Source organism: Saimiri boliviensis, chromosome 10, assembly GCF_048565385.1.
Source record: "Saimiri boliviensis isolate mSaiBol1 chromosome 10, mSaiBol1.pri, whole genome shotgun sequence".
In the NCBI taxonomy this organism is placed as follows: domain Eukaryota; kingdom Metazoa; phylum Chordata; class Mammalia; order Primates; family Cebidae; genus Saimiri; species Saimiri boliviensis.
In genome coordinates, this window is record NC_133458.1 from 48,655,784 (window position 1) to 48,665,593 (window position 9,810).

General features: G+C 39.6%; 2 protein-coding genes and 1 non-coding gene across 3 annotated transcripts in view; all 3 read left to right on the forward strand.

Moving 5' to 3' along the window:
• LAMB4 (laminin subunit beta 4) overlaps positions 1-5,653 on the forward strand; it is a 111,689-nt gene extending 106,036 nt beyond the window's left edge. The window contains exons 34-35 of the mRNA XM_003921091.4: positions 287-440; positions 5,028-5,653. Coding sequence (XP_003921140.3) covers positions 287-440; positions 5,028-5,167 — 294 coding nt within the window. The 3' untranslated portion in view covers positions 5,168-5,653. The remainder of the gene's footprint in view (positions 1-286; positions 441-5,027) is intronic.
• Positions 5,654-7,369: 1,716 nt separating this feature from the next.
• Positions 7,370-7,476, forward strand: LOC120365421 (U6 spliceosomal RNA). The gene has a single exon (XR_005580363.1). It is a non-coding gene; the product is annotated as a U6 spliceosomal RNA (small nuclear RNA).
• A 414-nt stretch (positions 7,477-7,890) lies between these two features.
• LOC120365274 (protein CEBPZOS-like) lies at positions 7,891-8,106 on the forward strand. Its single transcript, XM_039472557.1, has one exon. It carries the CDS (start codon positions 7,891-7,893, stop codon positions 8,104-8,106), a length of 216 nt encoding a protein of 71 aa, XP_039328491.1.
• Positions 8,107-9,810: the final 1,704 nt, after the last annotated feature.

Below are 9,810 nucleotides of genomic sequence, written 5' to 3' on the forward strand. Positions count from 1 at the left end.
GACAGAGCAAGACTCTGTATCAAAAAAAAAAAAAAAAAAAAAAGCAATAAGAATTGGTATTTTGAAAAAATAAGTGTGATTTTTAATTGAAGCTAAGATTTTTTTCAACATGAAAAAAGAAACATGCAAACAAAACTCTGCTGGAAATATCAGAGTGACTCAAGCGTATTGACTGGAGTAAGGTTTCCTCTGTATTCCTTCCGTGAATGGTATTAGGAGAATCATCATGCATATATGAACATGCTTTATACGTATTTTCTCATGATGGGAGTATTGCTTATTACAGGAGTTTGTTGAACTGAAAAAACAATACGCTGTTCTTCAACGTAAGACAAGCACTACAGGACTAACAAAGGAAACATTAGGAAAAGTTAAACAGCTAAAAGATGCTGCAGAAAAACTGGCTGGAGATACAGAGGACAAGATAAGAAGAATAACAGGTACCTGTTCCTTTTTCCGTCCTGCCAATGTGATACCATCATGGTACTCTACCTTCCTGGTGGAATTCATACCAATGTCAGTTTACAGTTTTATCACATGGATCCACTGAGGAGAGATGAGTAGAAATTGGTCTTGTATTTTGGGGACTGTGAAGTAACAAGCCACTCACATGGATTTGCCTAGAAAGGTCAGTGAGCATCTGCCTTGCATTAGTCAAAACAAACTGAGATTTCCTTTGGTCACCTTGAAATGCCCTTTTTTGGCCGGGCACCTTGGCTCACGCCTGTAATCCCAGCACTTTGGGAGGCTGAGGCAGGTTGGTCACCTGAGGTCAAGAGTCTGAGACCAGCCTGGCCAACATGGAGAAACTCTGTCTCTACTAAAAATACAAAAATTAGCTGGGCATGGTGGCAGGCACCTGTAGTCCAAGCTACTCAGGAGACTGAGGCAAGAGAATTGCTTGAACCCAGGAGGCAGAGGTTGCAATGAGCTGAGATCATGCCACTGCACTCCAGCCTGGGTGACAGAGCGAGATTCTGTCTCAAAAAAAAAGAAAAAAAAAAGAGAGAGAGAGAAATGTCCTTTTTTCCTAACTCTGTTCTCATTGGGGGTGAGATGTTTGAAAACATTTTGCTTGTCACTCTAGAAGGTACTACTAGCATGCAGTGGGTGGAAGCCAGGGATGTTGCTACACATCCCACAATGCCTGAGACGACTGCCTAAACAAACAACTATCTGCCCAAAGAGAAACCCTGTTCTAACCTATGTTGTTTATTTTTCCTCTCATGAAAATAACTCTCCAAAAGAGTCAATATCATCTAGATAGACTCTAGGGCACTAGGTCATCTAGCATGTATCTTTGGATAGCAACCCAGAATCATATTCTGGACAAGGATTTTGATTAAAGTGGACATTCTTATGCACACAAAGTGTTGTAAACATAGAATACAGGCTGGGTATGGTGGCTCATGCCTGTAATTACAACACTTTGGGATACTGAGGCAGGGGGACTGCTTGATGCCAGGAGTTTGAGACCAGCCTGGCTAACATGGCAAAACTCCATCTCTAAAAATACAAAAATTAGCCAGGCTGGTGACACATGCCAGTAATCCCAGCTACTTGGGAGGCTGAGGCAGGAGAATCACTTGAACCCAGGAGTGGGAGGTTGCAGTGAGCCAAAATCATGCCACTGCACTCCAGCCCAGGCAACAGAAAGAGACTCTGTCTCAAAAACAAAACAAAACAGAAAACATAGAATATGTACAATCAGAAAGCTAATCGGAATTTTTTTTTTTACACAATTGATATTCATGATTTTGGGGGGCAATCATCCTGTCCTTAACTATCTGTAAACCATCAAGAAATATCAGATGATGAGTGTACAGTTTTACTGTTGGTTGTATTTATTATCTTCCAAAACTTTAAAACTAGGAGTGTAGGTAACTCTCAAAATATTAAAGTAACCAAAACTCCTCACTTATAAATGGGGTTTTTTGTTTTTATTATCAAATGAGTCTTTGGCCTTACAACCACTTATGTCATCACTATGACATGACGAAACTGAAACTGGAAGATTAGTACAGACCAAAGTCAGGAAAAATACATACCAAACTGCTAACATTAGTTATCTCTAGGGAGGAGGGGAGTGAAAAAGAAACCACTGCTGCTTGCACTTATATCATTGTTTTAAAAGCAGCAGGCTTATGGGTAATTTTTTTTTATTTTTATGTATTTTCTTTAAAATTTTTAAAAGAAAATACTACAAAAGATTCAGAAAAACAGATTTTTTTAACCTTACATTCCATAGACAATACCACAAAAGTCAGTTTCTAATATCCTAGAACTTGGTCCTTACTTATTCAGTGAAATAAGTAACAACATGGGGAGCAAAAACATGGGGAGAATATTTCTGTCCTGTGTTTTCATGTCAGAGTCCAAATTGTTTCCACTGATCCCCATTGACTACAACTTTTGTAGTTCTTGAAATGAGATTGGAAGAGAAGTTTAGGTTGGAGGACTTCTCGGAGAGGTCTAAAATAAGGCATTCTACTGCCCTTTCCCTTTTCCCTTTGAGGTTGTTTTCAGAACTCAGCAACACAGAAAAATGAGACATTGATTGGGCCGTCTTCCCCATGCTGCCACTTGAGAAGGAGTGGAACCACAAGGCTGTGCCTGTCTCCCTCTGTTAGGAGGAGAAGCCCCTGGATCCCAGTGTGAAGCCCTTGGCAGCAACAGTGTTGTGAGCCTGGGGAATGGACTCCAGCCTGCAGCCAGGGTCCCTCCACAGAACTTGATGTCACTCAGGGTACCAGCAGGAAACAGAAAGCATACTTGGGCATACTTTTGGATTGAGTATTTAGAAGTGGAGTTGTCTCTGTTACTTATTCACTGAATAATAAACTACCCCAGAATGTAATGGTTTAAAATAATCACCATTTCTTACTTTTCTGTGGGTTGCCTGGATGGGTCTTCGATGGGTATCACTTGGGTTTCCCAAGCAGCTGCATTTGGCTGACGGCCTGCTAGGGACCAGGTGTAGCTGAGATGCTGGCACTCTCACTACATGGTCTGTTATGCCAGGCTGCTTTACAGCATGATTGTTTCAAGGCACCACAAGAGTGACAAGAGAGGATGAAAGGTTCTTGAGGTCTTGCAACATCAGTTCTTCCACTTTGTATTGGTTTAAACAACTTACAAATCCAGCCCAGGTTTGGGGACGTGGGGATAGGAACAAGGTAAGTAGATTCTACTTGTTGATGGGAAGAACTACAAAGAATGCACAAGAATGAAGAGAACCCGCTGAGGGTGTGGAGGTACTTGGCGATCAGCAGCAGTGAGAAGCCACTAGCCTCCCTACACCTGAAGGGGCCACAGAAGCAGGAATGTTACCAGAGCCCCGTGAGCACCAGAGTGTTAGGAAAGAGGCTGCCCCGCAAGAGCCTGGTGCTGAGGGATGGAAGAACTGCCCACATCTCCATGCTGAACTGGGATGGAGACTGCTCACCCTTCCATCCTCTGACCACTTGTCAGCACTGCCCATTGGCCATATGTGAATGAAAGCCAGAGGTCGAAGGAGCCAAGTGATGTCATCCAGGAAGGCTAGCTTTCCAGAACGCAGACGAGGATGGTGAATGGGTTTGGTGTAACCAACTCAATCATATTCACTTCCCTGGTAGAAACAGAGGCCTTTATTTTTCCTTTAGTCCAAATATGCTTTCAATGTCGAATCCCCTTTTCAACCCCAAATGACCTATACTTGAAAGTTTCTAGTGACAGAACACTCACCACTTTCCACACCAGTTCTTTCATCTTTGAGCAGCCATGACTCCTAGAGAGTTTTTTATATTCAGACAAAATCCTTCCTTCATGGAGCTTCACCTGCCAGTTTCCATTTTATTTCCTCAGGATGACAGAGAACACATTTACTCTGCTTTCCTAGGCTGGCCCATCAAATACTTGAAAACAGCCATGGCACATATGCTGAATCTGCCTTCCTCATATGAAACATCACCAGTTAATTCAGTATTTGTTTACTGGACAATTTCAAGTATCTTCAGCAATCTGATTCTTTTTTCTAAACACATCTTAGTTTGACAATTACTCCAGACCAACTCGGTATTCAGGTGTGATCTGACCAACTGAAGTGAGACATTTACCTTCCCTCTTCTAGAAGTTTTGCAGAAACTCTAATGTCAGAGTTTCTTTACAAAATGCTTCCTCACATTATTAACTGTAGCTCTCTATGCCTCTTCTATCCTCTAATAAGGGCTATTTGTTAAGGTTTACTAGAAATTCAAGATATTTGTTGAATGAAGAATAAATGGATGGATGGATGGATGGATGGATGGATAGATAGATCAGTGGATGGATCAATGGATAATGAATCAATGGATGGTCGATGGATCAATAGATTGATGGATGGATAGGAGTGGTGCCAAGAAAGGCATCACTTAGCTGTTACTGTTCAGGGACTTCAGTATCAGCACGGAAGAAGAATGAACACATGAAAAGTCAGTCTTTTTTCTGAAAGACTGGAAAACACTAAAGTAAAGAACATGTTTAAAAATGAAGCTATTAGCTAGGCATGGTGGCAGGCACCTGTAGTCCCAGCTACTCGAGAGGCTGAGGCAAGAAAATCGCTGAAACCTGGGCGGTGGAGGTTACCATAAGCCGAGATCACGCCACTGCACTCCAGCCTGGGCGACAGAGTGAGACTCCATCTAAAAAAATAAAAATAAAAAGAAGCAGCTAAAATAATAAGAACAAACCTTTGGAAATATAGCACTTCGGCAAATCCCATCAAGGATGTTATCTGTCTTTCATTTCTAATGAATTCTAGCCAACTACAGCCCTCACTGATAAATGCCTTTGGATATAAAAGTTTTTAGACAAAATGTCAGTTTGCTGTAATTTATGTGAAAGACTTGAGAAGCCTGATGTAAATAGATGTTTTATCCATTGAATCAAAACAGAAAATGAAATATATCTTTGAAAGGCGCACAAATCCCTGTATTTGGTATAATGTGGATATCCAGGAGGAATCTATCAAATGGAAATATATGATTTCTTTCATTTTCTTCTTTCAGATTTAGAAAGGAAAATCCAAGATTTGAATCTAAGTAGACAAGCAAAAGCTGATCAACTGAGAATATTGGAAGATCAAGTTGTTGCCATTAAAAATGAAATTGTTGAACAAGAAAAAAAATACGCTACATGCTATAGCTAGGCAGAGTTAAAGTGCACAAGCTTGTGCCTTTGTTTCTGGTTTCTGGTGCCCAAGACCATGGAGCTCTGTTGAACTTGTGAAATACTGACAGCATCTTCTGCCATCTTCCCTATACCCTGTCCTTATTACGCCTCTGCTCAGTGTGGCTGGAGGTTGAAATGCCACCAGGAAAATGCCACTTCATAATAGAAAGGGGAAAGTAATGAGATGGTCTCTGGTTTCAGAAACCTTTCCTCTTGCCTTCCTTTTCTCTTTCCTAACTTAAAAATAACAGGTTCCAGATAACAAGGAGAACAATAAATAAGTACTCTACTTACTGATAATCATTTAAGTCAAATAAACCTAAACATTAAATAAATATCTCCAATACTAAGATGGAATACATATGGATGGCATGTACTAGATTGTGTTATATTTTATGTTTATTTGGATTTACTTTTATTTGTAAAATTATTCTTTTCTGAATAAACTGCATATCATTCAAAATGTAACTTGTATTTATACTCACTTTCCTACACACTCATTCTCTCAACCAGGGGATTCTGTTTTCCCCAAATGGCACTAGAACAATATTCAAAAAGATAAATATTGAGCTATTTCTCCTCATCATTTATCAGTGGACATTTTTGCTGTAAAATGTGTATTTTTAAAAGACTAGCAATCGTGTTCTTATTGTTTAGTATAAAAGATTAGATTGTCTCATTTCAAAATGAGTCTGATTTCCTGCTTTTTTTTGCATGTATGATTTATAATAGAGAAAATTGCTCTGTTTGTGAAAGCAATCCTTCAGAAAGATTATTTTAAGGGAGTTTGGCTTCACATCTTTGCATAAGAAATATATATCAACATTGATATATGAAAAAATGAAGATCTGCTGGAGCATTTCCATTAAGGACTGACTCATAAAAAATGGATTTAAGGCTGGGCATGGTAGCTCACACCTGTAATCCCAGCATTTTGGGAGGCTGAGGCAGGCAGATCACCTAAAGTCGAGATTTTGAGACCAGCCTGACCAACATGGAGAAACCCTATCTCTACTAAAAATACAAAATTAGCCAGGTGTGATAGCACATGCCTGTAATCCCAACTACTCAGGAGGCTGAGGTAGGAGAATCGCTTGAATCCAGGAGGCAGAGATTGTAGTGAGCCAAGATCTGCATTCCAGCCTGGGCAGCAAGAGCAAAACTTGGTCTCAAAAAAAAAAAAAAAAAAGGGATTTAAAGCCAGGCATGGTGGCTCATGCCTATAATCCCAGCACTTCGGGATGCCGAGGAAAGCGAATCATCTGCAGTCAGGAGTTCGAGACCAGCCTGGCCAACCTGTTGAAACCTTGTCTCTACTAAAAATACAAAAAATTAGCCAGGCATGCTGGTACACGCCTGTAATCCCAGCTACTCAGAGACTGAGGCAGAAGAATAGCTTAAATCCAGGAAGAAAAGGTTGCAGTGAGCCGAGATCAGGCCACTGCATTCTAGCGTGGGTAACAGAGCAAGACTCTGTCTCAAATGAATGAATGAATGAATGAATGAATGATTTTAAAATTCAACAAAAAGGCTTTAGAAGTATACATAAATATAAAAATTCTTAACTTGTAGGATGTTAAAGAAAATTGCAGAATCTATTTCCCTGGAGATCCTGAAGAATAGAAAGAAACTTTTCTAAAAGAAGGACCACCCCAGAAAGTGCTCTTGAAGTATATAATTACAATGGTCCACATATCCAGCATTGAGACTTTTGCAAACCTCCACCAATTAATGGAGCATAAAATAACCCAGAATCTAAAAATGTAGCTGTCATCAAGTCTACATTCTTTTCTCCAACGCGGAGGGTGGAACACACTCCAGTTTTCTCATCAGGATACTGACTTTCAACTTAGTACAAACAATAGACAATTTTATAAGCATGGTTTCTTTGTTTGCAATAGCAACATTCAATTGTTCTTCCTTTTCAGTGATCAGAGACTATACAAGTAATAGGCCAGGGAGTGTGGGAATGGTTAAAGAGAGAATAGTTTCTATCTGCTGACTGGGAGAACTAGCCATTGAGTTCTAAAGAAGCAGAAAAATCCCCAGCTGTTAGAAAAGCACACTTATCTGGGGAATCAAGTGAAAAGGCAAGATAAACTCATCACCTAAGGAGGTCCCTGGGCATTGCAGCTTGATGATGGAAGTATGAGATATACCCTGCAAAGACTGCAGTTACGTGCTCACTTCCGCAGCACATATACTAAAATTGGAATGATACAGAGAAGACTAGCATGGCCCCTGTGCAAGGACGACACGCAAATTCGTGAAGCGTTCCATTTTTTTAAAATAATATTTTAAAAATAAAAGTAAAAAAGATTGCAGTTATATATGGTTGTGCTTTCTAAATATTAGCATTTTAAATAATAAGCTTTAGTTATCAAAAAATGTATACATTTGTGAAAAATCTCATTCCTCAGTAATGTCAGATAAATCATTCTAACTTCTATTACTTGCTGTATCAGTTGTTCAAGATGTGACCAATGCAAGATTCAGTGAAACAGTATCTCTTTACATTGTAAAGTATTAACAATTTGTTGGTGTGTATCAAGATTTATCATAAAACTCAGTAATTCCACTATGGAACCTGTGTGTTAAGAAAATAGTCTTAAATATGGAGTGAAAAGCTTTGTGGCCAATTCACTGAAACACACCTTATATTAAAAATGCAAAGGCACTCCCCCTTACAAGTGTCTCAGGATGACCCGTACTATGGAACCACTAGCAAAGAGTATCTTTAAAGGAATTTTGGTAGTTGCACTTGTAGGCATTTTTGGAGCATACTTTTGGTTTAACAAGATGCACACAAGCCAAGATTTCAGGCAAACAATGAGCAAGAAATTTCCCTTCATCTTGGAAGTTTATTACAAATCCACTGAGCAGTCTGGAATGTATGGAATCAGAGAGCTAGATTAAAAAAAAAAAAAAAAAAACATGGTTGGACAGCAAAAATTAGATACATGGCTACTGACTGAAATTTCCCATAAGGGAAATAACATAATATCAAGCAAGAGTAGAATTATCAAGATGACATGGATGGGTTTTGAAATATTTAAGACAAAATATAAAATTTAATTCAGGAGTCTTATTCTTCGGATTGTAAAGAAATTGAAAGTATGTGCTGGGTGCGGTGGCTCACGCCTGTAATCCCAGCACTTTGGGAGGCCGAGGCAGGTGGATCACGAGGTCAAGAGATCGAGATCATCCTGGTCAACATGGTGAAACCCTGTCTCTACTAAAAATACAAAAAATTAGCTGGGCATGGTGGTGCGTGCCTGTAATCCCAGCTACTCAGGAGGCTGAGGCAGGAGAATTGCCTGAACCCAGGAGGCGGAGGTTGTGGTGAGCCGAGATTACGCCATTGCACTCCAGCCTGGGTAACAAGAGCGAAACTCCGTCTCAAATAAATACATAAATAAACAAATAAAAGAAATGGAAAGTATGTTTCTTATGCTATAAATGAAGTGCTGTTTATGACACTGAAAATAACAGTTTCTCTTTTAAAAGAAAATGCAAAAAAGCTAAGTAACTAACAATAAACTAATTAAACATTAATATTTCACCAGCCTGAGTTTGTGGATGCAAACACTGAAAACCAGCAGTAGCTTATTAAGCTGAAAAGGAATGTATTCAAAGGATATCTGACAGTATACAAAAAGAAATGGCTGGAGAAAATGTAACTAAGGACAACTATGCATCTGACAGTATTCCCAAGACCACACCTCAGTACACTCAGGTTAAGAGGCCAATGATGACCTCCCTAGACACTCTCCACCATCCCAGTGACTTGCAACTGTCTCTGCATCTTGAATGACTCTCTCACTACTCAGCATCTCTGGGAGAACGGATGGGCCGGGCCTCTTCATATGCCCTGGGTGCCCTATTGAATAAGTAGAGAGAATATCTGCTTCTTTTGACTTTGGTAGTAGAAGGGGAGTTTTTCCTCCACCTGTCTTTGGAATCCTCCAAGAGAGGAAGGATTTTGATGCCAGGCATCAAAAAATTTCAAATTTCTATTACATTTAATCAATATTAATGAAGTCCATCTCTTTGACTTCCAAATATCATAATACATTTTTTCGTCCCATTTTCCCTTCTGAAGCAAAAATAAATGCTTCCACCTAACAAAATGTAGCGCAGCCAAATGAAAGCACACCCACATTGTCTTCAAGAGAAACCAACCCACAGGCTCATCACTCACCGAGTGCGCCCAGCCAAAACCTTGGCCTCTGGCTGAGGTCCACTTTTGCACTTCAGCTAACAATTCTATCTGGAAATACTACAACTTATAATCAAAATTGTAAAGTTAACCACCAACAAACACCAAATATAGAGTACTGAGGGAAGATAGGGAGATAAAAAGGAAATAAATATATTTGATAATGAAAAATATAAATTATACACTAACCATAGCATATTGAGAAACACAGACGGAGGGGCATAGACTTTGTCTTTGTAACTACTCAGGAGGATGTTGCTGGGATTTAAGACCTGCTTTCTTTACTGCTCCTTTCCTGGTACCTCTGGTCCCAGTCACATCCCTCCCTGCTGCCACTGCAAACCAGCAGCTCTGTTTCTCTTTAACAATCAGGATCAGTTACACCAGCCAAAATTATACAC

Coding starts and splice junctions, on each gene's coding strand:
- LOC120365274 (XM_039472557.1), top strand. CDS start 7,891: ATGACCCGTACTATGGAACCACTAGCAAAGAGTATCTTTAAAGGAATT.